Source organism: Chroicocephalus ridibundus, chromosome 5, assembly GCF_963924245.1.
Source record: "Chroicocephalus ridibundus chromosome 5, bChrRid1.1, whole genome shotgun sequence".
Lineage (NCBI taxonomy): Eukaryota > Metazoa > Chordata > Aves > Charadriiformes > Laridae > Chroicocephalus > Chroicocephalus ridibundus.
Window position 1 is genome coordinate 17,139,428 of NC_086288.1, and position 19,849 is coordinate 17,159,276.

At 37.0% G+C, this 19,849-nt stretch overlaps 1 protein-coding gene across 1 annotated transcript in view; it reads left to right on the forward strand.

Annotated features, from left to right (window-relative positions):
- The window catches only part of SCLT1 (sodium channel and clathrin linker 1), a 46,383-nt gene extending 29,357 nt beyond the window's left edge, over positions 1 to 17,026 (forward strand). Inside the window, exons 16-21 of the mRNA XM_063336236.1 lie at positions 3 to 148; positions 1,034 to 1,226; positions 2,615 to 2,811; positions 13,956 to 14,034; positions 15,115 to 15,210; positions 16,889 to 17,026. Coding sequence (XP_063192306.1) covers positions 3 to 148; positions 1,034 to 1,226; positions 2,615 to 2,811; positions 13,956 to 14,034; positions 15,115 to 15,210; positions 16,889 to 16,951 — 774 coding nt within the window. The 3' untranslated portion in view covers positions 16,952 to 17,026. The remainder of the gene's footprint in view (positions 1 to 2; positions 149 to 1,033; positions 1,227 to 2,614; positions 2,812 to 13,955; positions 14,035 to 15,114; positions 15,211 to 16,888) is intronic.
- Positions 17,027 to 19,849: the final 2,823 nt, after the last annotated feature.

Genomic DNA, 19,849 nt, shown 5'->3' on the forward strand with positions numbered 1-19,849 from the left:
AGATGTACAGGGAAGACAGAGGACATGAATCCGACAATAGAAAACTAGAGCAACTGCATCAGAAATATTTACTTGCAGAAACTACGAAAGGTGACCTTCAGCTAAGTCTACAGACAACACAAAATAAGCTGAAACAACTGGAAATGAAGTAAGTAATGGATGTTGCAGAAATTGGAATAGAAAACAATGGAAAACTAATTAAACTGTTGATTATGTGTTAGGTTTTTGTCACATCTTTTTAACCAGTAGCAGGAATAGTATCAAGATACCATAATTCTGAAGCAAGGGCAATTATGAATCACTATAAAAGAATGAAAGGGGATAACGCGCTATAGAATGAAAGATTTTCTTTACAAGATGAGAACTGCAAGCATTGTTTGACAAAAAAATGAAAATAGGAGTATATTATTTGGAATCTTACTGCATTTTTAAATACTGTTTGTGAGAAAAGTTACTCTATGAAACATTACTTATAAATTGATCTACAGTGTGGTATCTCCTGGTACGTGCAGAACACTGTTTACATAGCATACTGAATTTCAGGTTTGTGTTCAGAGCTAATAGACGTTATTGCAGTTCCAGTAATACAGTGGCAAAAAGTACAATCTGGTACACGTTTTTAGACCAGGTTGTCATTTTCAACATGAAAAGTGTAGGATTCTCTAGAAGCTTCAGTCATATTTGTACTCCGATGATCGTAAATCCTGTCACTTCGCCAGAGCGATCCTCAGTTGGGGATCTGGAAATGTTATAAAAATGAAAATCTTCTGCTTCACACTGTCATTTTACTGAGACTGCTACGATATTAGATTGGTTTTATGAATTCTGTCATCTTGATAAAATTCTTTGCGGAGTTGTGGGTAGTTCTAGCTGTCAAGCCCATTAAGCATACTGAGCTAATGCACACTTTCAGGGACAAGCAGCGGAACAGCTCTTCTAGGTCAGACCAGAGATCTGTCCCAGTATAGTTTTTTTCTGTAGTACAGTAGTTGTTCAACTCTTGAGTTGCAACAAGACTTTTCTTCTCTTTCAGCTCTGAAGAAGAGAAATCTCGTTGCCAGGAAGCTATCTCTAAATTGCAAAGCATTCTGGATTCAGAAAGAGAAAAGAGTGCCTTTGTCAGTGAACAAAGGCTGAAACTTCAGCAAGAGAATGAACAATTGCAAAAAGAAATGGAGGGTTTGAGAAAACTGGCCATAGAAGCTCAACAAAAAGCTAAAATAAAGGTGTGGTTTATATATTATTTTTATTTTAACGTAAGACCGATATTTGCTTAATAAGGCAGCAGCTCTAAGAGAAAATCATTGAAAGCTTAAATTAAGGATGAAAGTTTCAATGACACTTCCTGGTTTCTGCTTAAAAGTAATTTTGTTGTAGCACTGTGTGTCCTCAGAATCTATCGGGTAACTCAGTCTCTGCTAATAAAATTGTATTTTAACATGTAATAAATTCTGCTTGATAAGAAGATCCCACATATTCTTTGCTTTTTCTAAGATTAATAGATTAAATAATAACATGTTTTCCTTCAAGTGATTTCACTTATTCCCATTGCAGATCTTCATTTACCTATTGTCTGTAATGCGTCAGGAATATCTGTATGACTTTCAGTCCAGAGTGTTCCTCTACTCGGACATCCACCATGTTGTCAGAGCAGTGTGTAACTAATAAGTAATTTAATACTGTGGTTGTCAAACCTTGGTTCTGTATTTTCTGGACAGAGATCATTTTTCTATATGAACAGTTGCAAACAAGTTAATAAGCTGAAAGATGGATGTTCTTTTTGAACACGTTCCATTAAATGCACCTGAACAGACTGCAGGTGGGATAATGAATTGACAGTAACCTCAGCAGATTCATGGTACCTTTGCCTTCTGCGGGGAGTAACAGCTTTGATCCTCGATGTGCTTTCTAAACATGTAAATCTGGTACTTTCCCCTCTGCTCTGAACTCCAGGAGTGTAAAGGTACTGAAAAGGGATCTAAGAACCTGCAGCAATGAAGAAGACTTCAATAAGGAGTTTTGCAAGTTAGGAATGGGGGCCATCTCAGATCCGGTTTCCACTTTGCACAAGATAGAGGAAGCACTCAAATTAAATAGGAAACCTTGTTCCAACTCCAGAACCCTTTGGTCAAACATAGTTTAAAAACAAAGGATGAGAATCTTGCAACAGATAGGTAGTGGTTATAAAGCATATACCAGATCTTTGTCTGTCTCACTTTTAATCAGACAGGCTTCCACTATAGTCACAGATAAGATTTATTGCTTGCTTTCATTTTCCTCAGATGTACAAAGGATTTTAGATGCAGTTAAGAAAGTCCTAACACATTTTAGCTAGATGAAAAAGAACAAACGTCTTTCTGTGGAGAAACACGAGGGAGAAGGATAAAGATTATTTACAAAAATAAGCATACGCAGCTCATTATCCTTTATTGTCAGTTGTACTATTTGCTTAAATTGGCTTTGGGAACATGTATCTATTTGAGCATATAATTACAAGTGTAATTATTGTATGTTACATGCTTTCAACAAATGTTTGTAAATTTAACTCAAGTGTTACCAAAAAAAAGTAAAAAAACTGAGAGACTTGATTGTACCCAATTTGTATTTTTTCTAGATAAGCACAATGGAGCATGAGCACGCTGTGAAGGAACATGGATATGAAGCTCGACTTAAGGAAATGGAAGACACCAGTCAAAAGTCTACTGCTGAACTTAGACGACTGTTAGTAGCTCAGCAAAAAGCAACAAATCGGTGGAAAGAAGAAACAAAAAATCTTACTGAAACTACAGAAGCCAGGATCAGTAAGCTAAAGTAAGTGCAATTTTGTTCCTCTTCTGGAAGCTGTTACAGTTTTAGTTACTGTTTGGTGTATGGCAATAGGCCTGTGGTTAAACCATCAAGAGCAAACCCTCCGGACTAGATGATGCACTTCCAGCAAAACAAGAGTGTTCTAAAGGGAACTTTTAATGCTTTTTATGAAGTTAGCAGCTAAGCACTGAAATAAAAATTTCGCATCTTGTTCATGTGTTTGAATTTTGTAACAACAAAAAGTAAATTAAATATATTCTTTTTAATTTTCTCTTTCAAGATATAGCACGCTCAATTTAGAGAATTTCAGCTTTGGATTATGAAAACCTCTATATTTATAGCTATTCAGAACAGTCACCACAAAATCACTTGTGGAATGAGTCTCTAAAATAAGCTGGAAAAAACCTGGGATGCACATCTAATGTTCTCTTTTGAGCAGCTGCTGTCATAAACGCGGATACAAATGAGTTTTGTGATTGCCCTAAGCAAAAATGAGGTATAAACTTTACTTTTCTCTTAATTCATACAGGTTGCCAGGTAACTAGCTGGTACTTGTATTCCCAGCACAGAACATAAGAATATTTTCAGTTTTGAAAGGGCACGATAACAAGGACATCTCACGCAAGAGACACAGATAGAGATTACTTATCATTCCTAGATGTTGGGGAATACAAGTGCTTCTGGTGCCTGTGAGCCTATAGACAGACAGACACCAACTGGTTTAGAGAAGACAATGAAGTTACTGGAAATCAGTGAGTAGCGAAGGAAGTGTCCCAGTGAGAAATTAGCCATTTGCATGTTATGTCTGAAATAAATTATACAAACTCATCTTTGTTCTAAATGCATACTGCTATAGATAGTGTTTGCTTCTACTTGGATGTTAGTATCCATTAAAAAATGTTCAGAATCCACACTGAGCAGTTTGAGAAATAAGCAGATACGGCATCTATGTTCATCTTGGTTTTCCTTTTCAGCGTGTAGACACATTGCACAGTGTTAAAATGTAAATGAATTGATCTGTGCACAGTGGATTTGTAGTGTCTTTCCTTTTCTGGTATTGCCTTCCTCCACCTCAGCTTCCTCATGTGTCTTATGTTTGGCTGGCAAGTAACAGCCAAACTGTGGCTAGTTGTGAGCTGACACACACTCGCTCGCTCACTCTGGTTAGCCAGCTGGCTGCTCCGTGGAGGCCAAGTTTTAAATGGCCTTTCTCTCAACTGAGGCAAAGATATATGTTTGCCTCATCCTTTATTTGATTTTTTTTTTTAAGCTCAGGAAACTCTGCTAGATCAAGCAGACTATAAATTGGAGATTAAATTACCCTGATATTTTTATAGAACTTCTTACAAGTTTGCCCTCAAGATCTCTTCCTCTTCAAAATTGGTTTAAAGTTGGAGGAGATTGACAGACTGGTATACAGTAAATTCTAGACGAGGAAGACTGATTTCATAAGTCTCATTTCTTTAAAATTAAAATGGTTAGAGAAGAATAAAACGTTGCATGTATCATTATCTTTTAGGAAGTGCTTTCATTGTTTTTTGGAAGAAAAATTCAGGGTATGCAATTCTGTTAATTTGAAATGATCCTTTAACTTTAGTCACTGAAAGCATGGGATGCACTCATTCTTTGCTCAGACTGATTTTAGAAGTTGCTTACTGTCATGTTAACAAGGAAGCAAAATTTTCGCCCTCTTAAAATTTGAAACCTGTGAATTCTAGATTTTATTTCCTTTGGAGTAATCTTTGGATTCTTCATGGTTTATTGTTATAATGGCTTTACGTATTCTCAGCTCGCACCATAATACTTCCAGTATCCTATGCAATTTTTTGAGTCACGATTTTTGTAAGCATAGCTTGACACTTCTTAGTTGTCAGAGTGCTAGTGGTGTGAGTGGAATTAGAACCCAACTTTCTAAACACGAGCAAGGAAAATAACTTCCCGGAAATCTTGCCTCCAACAAATCTACCCTGTCACTGCTCTAACTTGGTTTTCCATCTTTTTTAGAAAAGTATGTGAATTTGACCTCCACTGAACTTCATAAATAGCAGTCTTGTATGTAGTAGTGCTTCCCTTTGAAACTTGTTCCATTCCTCTTTAAAGTGAAGCAGTGTCTGTCATGAGTAGTTGTACCTATTGTCTGCCCAAATAGAGGAATGCTATGAGTTCCATCCTGCTTGAAATACAAGAATGATTGATAGAACATTTATTGATGACCTTTCTGTTTTACTAGCAGCTTCACTCATCTGCTTTTCGTTTCTTCAAGTGCTCCTTTTTCTGCGTGTTTAGAACACATTGTAGTAGTAGTGGATTGTTACCTATGATAACTAGTTCAGTTTAAATTCATCAGGCAGTTCAAAGTCATACTAAATCCAATTGGAGGTAACATTTTTGCCCATTTTTTTTCTAGAAAAGCAAGTCCTACATAATCAGTCTGGGCAGTTTTACCTCTCCTAAGTAAACCATTTCAGGTTTTTTACCTTATCTGTCCAGATACAGGCTGGCTTTATTTTGCCTTAAAATACATTGCATTTTGCAAAAATTACTGAACAGATCTTTAAAAAGGCAAAAAGTCTTGTTTCAGAAGTCATCCCAGTGTTGAGCACATCTGTGAGACACAGGGAGCTGTGCTTATTCACTGACAATTTTAGTGGTGTAGCTGCGCTGTAGGTAATTAGCTGGGTCTTACTAAGGCTTTTTTGACATCTTTTGTAAATGCAGTAACTAGAGGAAAAACATTTTGTAGTGTTTCACGCTAAGGTAAATATAAGCTGTTAAACTTTTAGTTTATTTTCTGCAAATGAAACTACAAAATCCGTCACAGTTGAGCATCTAGATTTATAACCAGATCCTGAATGTAGTTCAGCAACTTCCAATTAAAAGGGAAAAATTGCCGACTTCCGAAACATCTAAAGTTGTCTGTGAAACAGCTGCTTTCCTTCTTAATGCTTTAATGTTAAGTATTAAAATGTTGTTATAGTGGACCAAAAGCTTTAGACCTTATTTATCTGCAGCAGAATGCTGACATAGAAAATATAACAGACATGAGAGGAAGTCTGCTTTGTGCATCTGCACGAAAAATAGGTAGTAAATTTTGAAAACGTCCCTGTTTATGTGAGAGACTGCCTATGTGGCATTATCTGGAACTCTCCTGCAATAACTTAATGTCCTGTATCAGAGAATACTGGCTGATGAGCAGAATAGAAAAAAAAGCCTTCATCTCATTAAAAATTGTAAGTCTACACTAAGTCCACATGGTTTTCTGTGACTTCAGTAGATATTTTGGTGCGAGTCTAAAAGCAAAGTCAGTTACTTTTTAAGATCATGTCATAGGTGATGCTTTTACATCCTGTGTAAGCTAGAAACAGAAGTTTTTATCAGACACTTGCTCTCCTTGACAAGGAAACTGGCAATAGAAACAAGTTTGTTCTCTGCTAGAAAGTTGTAATTTAAACTGACATAAGCAATTTCATAATTAAATCTGTGCCTTGATGCTCTGAGATTAGTGACAAGTGGCTATAATAAAACCTATAAATATTATCTAGAAAATTGAAAGACCACTTATTTTTCACGTTATATGCATTACCAGATACCTAGCTATATAGCGCAGAATGCAGCTGCTATGAAAATTAGCTCCTGAGTTACACAGTAGTAGTTAATTCAATGCAAAGGCCTTGCTTATATTATAAATGAATAATTATCATATTTATTTTAATCTTATCACAATAACATTTTGAGTAAGTATTTTGAGTGCAAGTACAGACTAGCAAATCACTTCTTGCTTCATTGTGAACTAAAATAAAGTTGCTGATTATTTAAAAAGCAAAAAAAACTCTGGGAGCAAATGCATTTATCGTGGAAATACCAGCAAGACCACTACATAATAGACTGATGGTGGGTAAGCAGGATCTATTGAATGAGAGGCTCTGTTTGAAAGTCCTCTTGAGGCTAAACCAGGAAATGGTAGCACCAAGCCTTACAGCAGGGTCCAAGTGAAAGGCCGATGTTAACCGAGCTTTCCTATGTACATACATTTTTAAGTTTTATGTCATTTTAAGAGGTTTAGTTAAGCTGTGAGCTCGTAACGAAAATTAAATACCTTCCTTAGAAACTCCGTCTTGTCTTGACTAGGTAGCAAGGCTATGAAGATATTAACATACTCTTTTTGGATTTAAATAGAGAGCTCTCCAAGTTCAGCAGCGTGTGGTGGTTATTTAGTATATTTTGAGGACAGTCTGAGACATTCCTTGGCACTTCATGAAGTCACTCATGAAGTCACTGTTTGATGTATTGGATTCATGTAAATATATGAGCAAATCCAGAGATTGTGTTGGTGACATGTAGCAGAATTTCAGTTTTTAATAAAAATTACTACTCTTACAGCATAGTAATGTGCTTTATAAGTGAATGTTTTTCAGGAAGTTATAAACTTCCTAACAAAGTCATAGCCATCTATACTAGGGAGGTATTTTACATAAAAGCAGATGATATTGCATTTCACCAGAAGTTTGCTGTTGAAGCTCTCGTAAGGATTGAGTCAGTGTCCCTTTTGTTAGTGTAGGTGTTTCCCATTCCTTTGCCTTAAATTCACAATCTGTTGCTGTTTTTCAGTTCTCTCCTTGTTACTTTCATTTTCCATATGAAGGTGTCTGAAACATTTTGGCTTCTTTACTAACTTCCCAGCACCAGCTGCTAATTTTCCCATATTCTGTGCTGCTCATTTGTCATCTTTTAAGTCTGTAGTGTTCTGTTTGTGAGGTGTAATACATATATACATAAAGGAAACATTAAATAAATACTTTTAAGAAGAGAAGGAATATCAGCGAACATTAGGGGATTTTTAACTTTAAAAAGAATTAAGAAGGAAAAGTAAATTTTGCAGCCTGGAACAGTAGAGCAGAGTGGTTTTATGGGTTTTTTGTGGTTTTTTTTTTGTTTTAATATGAGAATCTAGTAGATAGAGTAGAAATATTGATAAATAAATTTTTACTTTCAGACTTTACTGAAAATTATTCTGTGCTGTCTCGGACATGTGGGTCTCAGTTGAAGTTAAACATGCAATTGTTGCCTATAAAACTGAACTTGGATTTAAAAAACAGCACTGAAACAGTAGGCAATGCATTGAATACTTGCAGACTAAACTCCACCATTTTCTTCATAAAAATACTTTACAGTCTTCATTTATGAGAAGAGTTTTCTTCCCTCTAAGCATCTTAAGATGCTGTACGCTTTTAGAAGGATTTACTGGTAATAGACCTCACCTTTACCTTGCAAGAGGGCAAGGAACCAGTTTTGCTTTAATATACTTGTGCCAAAAGTCAATCTTGAAGGCAACTAAGAAGGTCAGTGCCTCTTGCAACATAGGTCATCGTTCCAAATGAAAACATTGCTCTTGGCAGCATGGCTAACGACTCATGGCTGATTGTTTATTCTCTTTATTCCTGCAAAACGCCTAATCTGGCAGACTATGAAACGAAGCTGTGCTGACTTTTGGTTGCATCCATTTTAGATGTACTTTGAGTTCTAATGACATTTACTGAAGTGAACGTAGACAGCAAATATTTACAATTATAAAATAGCTATGCAAATAAATGATTACTGTTAAAGGTTGTAAAAAAAGTGGTGTAGCACTCATATTTATTTAAAGATGAATTGTCCTAAGGCTTCTCTATTGAATTTAGGTTGTTTCTTTCTCTAAGAATGTGTATGTATGTAAAAAATTGATTTAATCTATATCTGTTTATATGTGTTGATAAGTACATACAAAAACTATCACCCTCAGATTAAGTTTGGGGGAATTTTATATTTTAAGTTAAGGTGAATTTAATGCTTCTTAAAGACCTGTACTGGGTTTGGCTGGGATGGAGTTAATTTTCTTTATAGCAGCCTGTATGGTGCTGTTTTAGATTCATGACCAAAATAGTGTTGATAACACAGCAATGCTTTAGCTGCTGCTGAACAGTGCTAATACAGCGTCAAGGCGTCTCTGTTCCTGCCTCTGCTGCCCCAGTGAGCAGGCTGGCAGTTGGCAAGAAGCTGGGAGGGGACACAGCCAGGACAGCTGACCTCAGCTGACCCAAGGGATCTCCCGTATCATGTAATGTCATGTTCACCAATAAAACTAGGTGGAAGTTCTTCCAAAGTCGCTGTTGTTTGGATACTGGCTGGGCATTGGTCTACTGGTCACGAGTGATTGCTTTTGCAATTTTTTTTTCCCTTCACTTATTAAACTCCTTTTCTCTTGACCCATGAGGTTTTTTCACCCCTATACCCATCCGGTTCTTGCCCCCATTCCTCTGGGGGGGAGTAAGTGAGCAACTGGGTGGGGGCTTACCTGCCAGCTGGGTCAGGCCACCTCAAGACCGAAGGACAGATGTGGCTTTTGAGACGGAAATGCATATTAACACTTAATTTTAGTTGAATTGGTTTGGTTACTTGCTGTGTTTCAACAGGCTTGCGTTTTGACAGCTGCATCTCTGCTAGGGTCTGCGATTGAACCACCGATTCAGTTCTGACCAGGAGTAATCAGTAGAACGAAGTGACTTCTGAGAGGCAAAAAGTCATCTTTCACTGTCTTTATACGTGTTTAAATGGAAAATAGTACGAAGACAAGTATTGAAATTTTATAAAACTAGCAAACTTATTTCTAAAGGTAATTTGTTTCATAACACAAAAAAAGCTTTTAAGTCTTGGTGAATTATTTAACTATTACATGTTCATTAATTTAGTAACTGACACTTACTTGAGTTTTCTGTTTTGATTTTTTTCTCACCCTATATCTGGAACATTGTTTTAAGTAACCTAAATAACCAAGTCAGAATTAGATTTAATGTTTAAAAAGTTATTTTGGTGTTCAGTGTCCCTTCCCCACAAATTTGTGTGGAATTTGGTAAGAAACAGAAGCAATCCATGTTGCTGCTGATCAACAGGGCTTCCAACTTCACAGTGATCCAAGATCCCCCGTTAGTTTGAATGTCCCAAAACAGCAAAGGACTTCAGTGAGCTGCCTTAGCCAGCTGTGCTAAAATAATAGTATCAAGTGCTTCCAGCTTCTTTTACGTTTCTTGTCTTCAGTTGAAGGAATTTACTTTTGAAAGAGATGGGGAATACATACACGTATTTTCTAAATGCTCTTGCTTTCACTGGAGTACTGTAATCTAGAAAAACGGTTCCTATGGCCATAAACTGGGGGAAGGACTGTTCTTATTTCCTTACGGCATTGTGTATAAAGCTCTATAGTCCTTCAGACTTAAGCTGAGAAGAATAAATGACAGGAGAGAAAGTGAGATCAGCAATACTAAAGGAATATTTAGGAAATTTGTAAATCGGAAAGAAACAAACTTCAGTAATAACAGAATACAGCATAGATTGAGAAGGGGTGAGAGAGGAAGTTCTGACAACAGAATTTAAGCAAAAACAGGGTAGTCAGATCTACTGGTGTTTACTAAAAGAAAATAAAGTGAAAGACTGTATGCAAGTTGAAAAAATAATGGCAGATTATTCATTCATTCTGTAAAGTCCACCTTGACTGGTCTGCACTTACGTTAAGTAGGTTAAAAAAATAAATAAAAAAAAAGAGGTCGTAATAGAAGTAGTAATAGATGGTTAATCCCTCTAATTGGCATATCAGTATTTTTCATACATTTTTATGTTCTAATCCCAAGAATAAAGAAAAGAATTGGGGTAAATTGAGAAAGAATTTGTCAGATAACCAGTGGTTATACATAAACCCTTACCAGACTCCTCACCAGTGGCCAACACCAAGAGCACATTTTTCTTCAACATGATTCTGGTTGGATCAGGGATCAGAACAAGACGCACGCTGGTAAACGAAATGTCATATTCAATCAAATGACTGAATTATCCACAGAATGCCCTTCAGCGGAGGAGATCTTGAAAACTGCAGATGGGAGAAAGGTCGATCTTGTAATTTGAAAACTTTAGAGAAAACTGACCGTTCTCTCAACTTTACTATGAATATTCCTTTGGCCTGTTAGACATGGGGATGATTGCTCCCTTAAGGTACAGTTTCGTAGGGGTGGTAATAGGTCTATACAAACCTATTCTCTTTTTAGAAATATAAACTGAACCTACAAAACAGTACATGAGACAATTCATAAACGCTGGCTTAAATGATAAAGAGGGTAAGTACTTTACAAGTTACTTCCATGTCACAATGCATTTGAGGAGCTTTAAAAATCTTAACTCTTTAACTAATAAAAAAAGTAGTAAAACTTAATACTAATACATAGTATGAACAAATTGGTGAATTAATAATCTTAACCATCTGCCACTATTGGCTAGTAGTAAGATACAACTTCTTGGGGAAAAAAATCAGAAATATTTGTTGTAACATAAACCCATTTTATTTGAACTATACTGAATGGCTTCATTTTTTTAATATTCACTTGAATTATAATTGTCAGTGCTTACAAAAAGGGAATCCTTGTCATATTGTCTTTAAGTTTAAATACTTAGCTTAAGTCATCTGATTGCAGCTATTTTGGGTGTCTTTGTTGCAGTTTCTGCTTCTGAAACATTTCTGTGTCATAGTTAGAGTCCCTGACTCATCAGCAGCCATGTGTGGGTTTTGGAGTTTGCAGTTAAGAATCTGCTTCTGAAGAGTGACCTTTTTTCAGTGCCTGTGTCTGAAGTGCTGGCCAGAACTGTCTTCTCCTTCTCCCTACATCCTGTACAGTACGTTGAGTGAATTGCGCAGCATCTTGAGATGAAGAAGTTTCCTCCGTTTCTAAAACATTATTCTTGGCTGCACTTCTGTAATGTTTGGCAGCCATAGCTGCTTATTTTAAGATGTTCATTAAAGAAAAAAATTAACAGGATGAGAGACAGCTGCAGGTACTGGCAGTATACAAAATTCATAATTACTAAGAGTAACTGAAGCATATTATAGTATAATTCAACCGAAAAAACAGCTGGCACATGCTATATTTGTCATATGAGAGCTTTGCAGAACGTACTTGCTACAGCTGGCAGATTTATCATCCATCTGCCAAAATGCTAAACGCTCACCTTTTGTTTCCCACTCACTTAACAAAGACAATATGGAGCAGGGACTGATTCAATTATTCAGCAGTTGGGGTTACTGCTCAATTTTAATATTAAAATCTCATAATATGTGTTTGGGGGAGGGTTAACAATCAGAATGAATCAACTGTCTAGGTCAGTAGCCATCATGTTTCCTTATGCTTACAAGGTTAAACTGTTTTCTTTAAATACGTGTTCAGTGTGATCTAATTATGAAAATAATTTCTTGATATACAGCTGTATATGAGCATGTACACTCTGTTTATGGCCTGTGCTGCTGAGAATGCTAATTCCACACCTCAGTACAAGTCTAGGAGACATTGTTTTCAGTAACTACAGAATTTTTAATTTAGAAAATTAATCGATTTGGATAGTCTTCCAAGATGACGTAACAATAAAGATGCCGTGTCAGAGTTCAAGAATTTCCTTATTTTCAAAGCCCTGTCTACTGGCGTAGTTGAACTTGAACATAAGCGGGTACGGAGTACTGTTTGAATAGTTTTCAAGGGAGTTAATTTTGAAAAGGTACATATGAAAAGATATGACAGGAATTGTATAAAGTTTCTGTTTTGCTAATAAAACAGTTTATAAAAACTGAACCATCAAAAAGCAGCTGTTCATTAGGGCTCCTGTATTGAAAGTGCTTAATCTTGAAGCTTGTTATTGATTACAGAGGACAAATTGCAATAATTCTGTTCAGTGTTAACACACTATCTTGATCCTGCAATTTTAATCCATCTTTAGTTCTTATTTTATATAAAATAGTTCACATGTGGTAACAAAGGTATAATCTATATATAATTTTAACTGTTTCGCATCGCTTAAATATCTGCCCATGTACTCTCATTTTTTTAGAAGCTAGTCAAAAGATGTTGATCTGTTTTTATGTCTGTCTGGGACTGGTTAAAGGGGTTGGTTCAGAACAAGGGAGTGGAAACCACCAGCCTTATTTTAACAGATATATTGCAACTTTGTATTTAAAGTGCCATTTAGCAGTTTTCAGTCAAAGGTCATGAAATACATTGAAAAAATTTAAAGAGTAAATTATTGTTGAGAACTAAATGCCATCATTAAAATATAGTGGAGGCTTTTTAAGGTGAAGGTCTGAGGTTCAAGCATTCGGTAATAGCCAGAGCACCTAAAGGTTAAGTATGAGATTTCTGAGCATTGTCAGCATGCTACATACTTATGAAGGTTATTGCATTTCAGCATAGTGTATTGCGACTTGGGCAAGGAAGGTAAAGTGAGAATAGATTTGAAAATTCTTCTTTCACAAATGTGTTTGAACCTCAACGTAGGTGGTGAAACTGGTGGCGAGAATCTTGATCACAACATTTTTTGTGATGGCTGTTGCTAGTGGAGTAGAGACTGGTCAGAGGTTAGAGCAGCCCGTTTAGTTCTGCACCTTTCTCTGGCTAAAATTACCAGAGGTCAGAGATTCTTCCATCTTTGATCATCCCTCTTCTTCAGTGGCTTGTGATGACAGAAGGCAAGCACTGTTTCCTTTGAGCACAAACTCAAGAGATGTCTACCATAACCCAGATATTACTGTAATACTATACAAATTCAGAATCACTAAAACTCATTGTGTATAAAAGTAAAAAGACCACTTTGAATAAGGGGGCATTTTCCTTTTCCTCCTGAAGTGTTACCTTGTTGTCTGTCTCACCAGGTGTTAGGTACTTCTGGGCACCTTCAAAAATGTCTATGTTGAAGTCTGCTTATGGGACACCAATTAGAATGTTAATCTAAAAATTGATTGCACTGTGCAAATGCAGGTTATATTTATAGCATATTTGATAATGTATCTGCAAAATAAGATTCAATAAACAGCAAAAAACCAGCCCTGTAAAATGTTAAATGCTCTTGACAAAGTTGTGTTGATTCGAACAAATGCATCTCATTCCCCTGCCGTTATAGTTCTGAATACACATTGTGAAGAAGTGGTAGCTGTGTAATGCTTTTGAAACCAGTGTTTTAAGAGCAACGCTGTAACTAAAAATACACCATAAGCCCCTACAATGCAAGAAAGTACCTATGAAATTATATTCCAATAGCTGATGCACTACTGTATGTTAATCAGCATCTTTTCTTCCGATCAACAGAAGTGAGCTGAGTCAACAAAAACTTCGTAGCCAGGAGCTCATTTCTCAGCTGGAAATGGCAAATGAAAAGGTAACTGAGGTAAGATAATGACTGATACAACAACCACTTTCAGTTATAACCTGATGCACGCACGCTAAGATCGTAACAGAAACCTATTTAGATGAGTTATGTTGCTGGTTTAGAAAAATTAAGGATTTTTGATAGGAGTAGTCACAACTGGAAAACCCCATTGTTTCTGCTGACTGTTCAAATGGCAGGAAGACAAATGAACTTTACTCTCAAATTACAGGAGAAGGTAAAGGAGATCATCTTTCAAGGTTACTAATTTAGCAAATTTAGACAACTCAAGAAGTATTTCTAAAGTCACTTATGCCTATATATGCACACATACCTCTAAAAGGAGCAGGTATTGTGTTATGGATAATGTGGCATATGCAGAGATATCAAATTCCCAGCATACTACGTGTACAGTAGAATTGCCACTGTATGTGCATATATGCATATGGATAAAAGCATTATCCATTAAAGATTAAGGGCAGGGTTGTTTTGGAATGTGCATTGTTCAATAATTAATGGCCACTTTAGAAAACAGCTATCCTGTCAGCCTCATAAATCTGGGATAATATCCAGTTCTGTCTAGGATAAGTTCTTCTGTGTTGTTTTTCGTAGCGCTGTATTATTTAGAGGAGAAAAATGGGGATGATATGAGAATAGATTTCTGTCAGTAAAGGACGGTTAAGAAAGACTTTATGTATACCCTTTGATGAAGAGAACAGAGGAGATCTGTAGTAAGATTATCATCTCATTTGTATTAGCTAGAATATTCTTTTTCCCTTTGAGTATAGCTGAAACATTTACATTGTAAGATTTGTAAATTAAGTTACCTGGATTAAAATGTCAGCTTTTATGCATCTTACTTCAAGATGGTGAAATGAGTAAAACTTCCTCTGCAGAGTACTCTGATTGCAAAAGTCATATGATGTCATATTTGAGCTGGAAATTCTGTATAATGTGTGAGCAGTATGTCTTCAGTCTTACTGCAAGCGGTAAACAGTTCCACTTCTTAAATTTCCTGGTGTTTGAAGCTTTTTCACTACAGTATGTATGGATCCAGTAAAATAATCTTTGCATTTGTAATGAGATATTTCATTTACACAGGATGAAAAAGTAATGATGGAATATCGAGAATACATCAATAGGCTTCAAAGGCGATTGAGCCAGGCAGAACAGAGGGCAGCTACAGCATCTCAAAAGGTATGAACCTAACAAAAAACATGTTATCTTTTTCCAGTTCTTTTACAACTCAGTTCCAATTTTGAATAGTACTATTCAGTATTTCTAGACATGAGGGATATTGGGAGGAAAGGTTTTCTTCTCTTCAGAGAGAGAAACTTTGGGCTTTAGTTGTCTAAACCCCATGCTACCTATAATTCTCTATTTTCTCTGCTGGACAGTAGGTGGGTTTTTTCCCATCCAGCCTTCTTTTTTACATACTATTCAAGCTATACATCTTGAAGGAAATCCCATGGGGGGATTACACACTGGGTTCACTTACTTGCCAAGCACATTTGTTACTCAAGTTGGTCTCCGATAAGTAAAGGTGGTCTTTCTGCCTCCTAATTTTTTACAGTGATTTAGGAAACCCATTTGCAAATTACAGCTTTTTACTCTGGGTGAGCCCATGTGAGTTGCAGAGAGGAAATGTTTTGTTGATCTAAATTGTCCAATTAGGACAAAGGGCATTTTTTTTCCCCAACAGCAGTGAATAAATGGGTGTAGCTGCCAAGCTATCATAACAGAAGCTGTGTTTCCTGGCTGTAAATGCTTTCTGTCATGACAAGGTCTGCCCAGCTGGTGAAGATTTGCTCTGAAAGAGTGATTTATGGTTTTTTAACCTCCTGTTTGTTACATGGATCTGTTCAGCTCTGATACTTCTGAGGTGCTATCATCTTCCCTTAAAAAACACGGTCACGTCACCTTTCAAGGGAGTAAATTCCTGGCCTCAGTGCCCATGTAGGAAGAGGTCTTGCTGTTCCCAAAAACATCGATAACTAACTGTTCCTCACCAGTCTCCCTCTGAAAGGTAAAAGAGATTTGGTAAGATGTTTAGCTGCTGAATTGTTGTCCAGATCTTATTGACAAGTCTTCAGAACTGCCTTGCCCTCTTCAGGCCTGGCAGAGTTTACTGCTGCCAGCTGTCAGACACAGCTTCTTGTAGCGACTCAAGAATTTCCATTCCAAGGCCCCTCCTCTCCACACACCCCCCAAAAAAGGACATACCAGTGCTGTTCCCAATAAAGGTGAAAAAAAAGCAATCTCCTGTTGTACTGCTACAAGAATGTCCATTCTTCTGAATCTGAAGAAACAAGGTCTTTATTCTCTTGTAGCTCTCAGAAGACTGGATGTTCATGTGCATGCTTCCTCCAATTCAGAACGGTAACTGAATCTGTAGGTTGAGGGCCACTTTCCAACTTGACTGCATTGTGTATTCTCATTACATTCTCCAGCTTACTTGTAAAATTACACTCAGTATAAGCTAGAGCTGGACTATTAGGGAGTCTAGAAATTACATTTTTATTGTGGTTAGTTCAATGACTATAAATCCTAGCTTATTATTAAATAATGGTGATTCAGTAAGAAACATAAAAAATACAGGATAATGTCTGCAAAGGTTTAAAATGTGTGTATTCTATGTCAATGTCAAAGTTTACTCCTGCTACTTAATCTTTCACCATCTTGAATTCTTTGCGATCTAAAATAAGACAAAAGCAATAGTCATCTATAGAGAAATTTTGTAAATTGTTTACCCCAAATTCCCACTTACCTGTACTTGTTCCCTCTCCTTCGTGACATTTTCAATATTGAAGTTCTCCTGATACTTTGATCTTACAAAAAATGATGTAATAAAATATCTGCTTGTTTTTAATCACAGCTCAGCCTGATAACAACACAGAAGAAAAAAGCTGCTTCCCTGAAGGATCTGGAAAATATTTAAACACATGTATTGTTCATTCCCACCACACTGGAGTTAAGAAGATTGCTGGAGAAACTTCGTATTGGAGCATTGAAGCCAAATGTGTAGCAAGGCTTGTAAAACTTAGATAAATATTTTCTGTTTTATTCAGGTAAGAAAGGGGGTGGATGAAGATACTTTATCTGTATGTATAGTAAAGATTGGAGGAAGACTGCAAAATGTTGTCATTAAAGTCCTTTAATGTAGCAGATGAAACAATCTGATACAGTGCTGTGGCTTATTGGTCTTTTTTGGTTTAAAAAACACCAGCTCCAACTATGAAAAGATTGTGTACAAGGAATAGATAACATTATATTGAAATTCATGAACAGTTTTGCTCACATACAGTCGATACCTTTAGTTTTTCTTTGTAGTGCAGTAACTTGGGAACATTTTGAAGATCTATGAATTGTAGTAAGACACTAATTACATCATGAGCGTCAAATAGTTGCTGTTTTTGTAGTAGGCGTTATAGCTGCGAAACACTCCCCTTGCCTTCCAGTTTCAAGAATTCTGTTCAGTTTGTTCTGATGCCCCTGTGAAACAGCTAATAAATAAAATGCTGCTATTTCTATTCATACAGCTCCTTTCTAAGGACTGTCATCTTTCTTCAGCTGTGCTTGTTCTTCCCAGTTACTATTTTACAGTTGTTCCTTGCTTTTCCGTTGATCTGCTCTCTTGGTTTCTATGTGTCTGGGAACTGCAGTTCTCTACTGCTTCAGTTCGCACCAGGCTGGTGAAGTCATCCAGCTTTTAGGCGTTTTGAAATAATGTCTTTGAATTCTACAGATGCCAGTATGTGGGAATCCTCTTGCATACATGTTTTTCTTTGACAGTTAAGAAATTTCACCTATATCATTCTAAAATTAGAGCTGAACTCTCTTTTCTCTTTCAGTATGTATTAGAAACATCTGATAGATGTTAACAGATTTTGAAGTGCTCCCCCATCTTGGATTTACGTCATGTAATTTCTTGTCCTTCCTCTTAAACACGAAGAGAAAATTCTGGTTTATAACTTCTCTTTCAGTTGATGGATAACGCTTTCCAATGCTTGATGAAAACTGTTGGTTGGGACTAACAAACCCATATGTCTGTCGCAGCAGATCTTCAGATCTTCACCGTATTTGCATTTTAGAGGACAGACCTGGGTTGATTACCACATGGACGTGACAGGAGTTTGTGCCACCTCCTGAAAAGCTGGCTGCTCAAGCAGAGCCTGCAAGATGGATGCAACCTCAAGAAAAATTTCTGCTCGCTCTTTCCTACAGTTGTACACACTTCTTTACTAGTGCTGTCTCAGTTTGTTCTATGCCTGTATGCATTGCAATCTCTAATTTTGCTAAAAGACTTCAAAGATTTTTTCAAAGCAACATGGATACACTGTCCAGAAGCTCCAAACGTCTGTTGCGGTGAGATTTTCATCGATCAACCATGTATATGATACAGCGGGAGGTAAGTACCAAGCACCTTATTTTCATTTGCATAATGCACATCTGAGATGATGACAGACCACCTGGAAGATTTTGTGTGAGCTATTAATCCCATTCACTCCTTCAAGGGAGGCTCTAGCTGTGAAGTGAAACCTGGCTGAAAATGGCAAGTCATTGTAAGTTTTCTGAGCAAAGGTATTTGTTTGTTTGTTCCTTGAGGCACAGAAGGGCACCTGCTTCGTTCCCTTTTTAATTATGGGTATATTTGTTTCAACTTGTGGTGTAGCTGTTGTGTAATGGTTATTTGCCAGAACATAAATTTCAGACACAAGCACCTAATAATGAAGTTAAGGGAAAGCAGAGCAATTATGGCAAATGACGTAGGAAAGAAAAAGATTTGCTTTCATCTGTCTGTCTAATCCTTTGAGCTGCTAAAAGCTGACCAAATACATCTGTCTGAAGGACAAAAGGAAATGTGGTCAAGTTAAGCTCGTCATCCTACCACCACCCCCTTTCATTTCTGTTTGGCTTCTAGAGGAGGCTGCTGGCACATTGCTCACAGATGGACTTTAGAGGAAAGGCACTTGCTGAGGCAATTAAAATTTGAGGCTTGCTGGTTAGATACGAAGTTTTGCTCTTTCCCTCATGATACTAGATTGTTTCATGGAACTGAGCAGCAGGCTTTTCATCCATCTCTCTTGGTTGTTTTACATTTGTATCTATGTATTTCTCATCACTCTTCCATTGAAAAGTTTTTTGTTTCCCCTACCTTCCTTTCCCACACCAAGACCAGTTTTTGAGTGTTTTAAAAGATTCCCTAGTGCGATATTAATGCTTCCCATTGAGTAAAACTTTGTTCTTGATTACGTTTATTTAAGAAGAGTTTCTAGATGACAGTTACTTTCATGTAACAGGTGACAGAAACTGCGTATTCAGGTAGTATGAGTTTCATTTTGGGTCTTCCCAAGAGCCCTGTACCTTCTGGCAAAGGCCAGATCTCGAAAGATCTATCACTGTGAGCTGCCCCCAGCTCTGCCCCAGCCTTACTCAGGTAACCCCAGCACTGCAGTGCCTTTCAGAAAGGCTGCCGTCAGCAAGATCTATGAAGCAGCTGCAAGAACCTCTTTCAGGCTTTTATTCATACCTTGAAGAGCTTGTACCAGTAACTCTTAGGAGGAGGGCCATCCTTTAATCTTCAGTCTTTGAAATATGTTTTTGTAAGGGGTGCCACTCACAACTGCCCACAACTGAATGCATGTGATTGATAGCAGGACAAATTATTTACCCACAGCTGGTTTTCAAGACATATTGCTAAACACATACCTTCACAACCTTGTCCTTTCCTTGCTCTGCCCCAAGTCCGTTCCATGTTTCCGCATCTTGACTTTAGAGGAAGGAAGAGGAAAGGAGCTACTGCGCCCTTCACAGCTCATCTCCTAGAGCTCCTGCT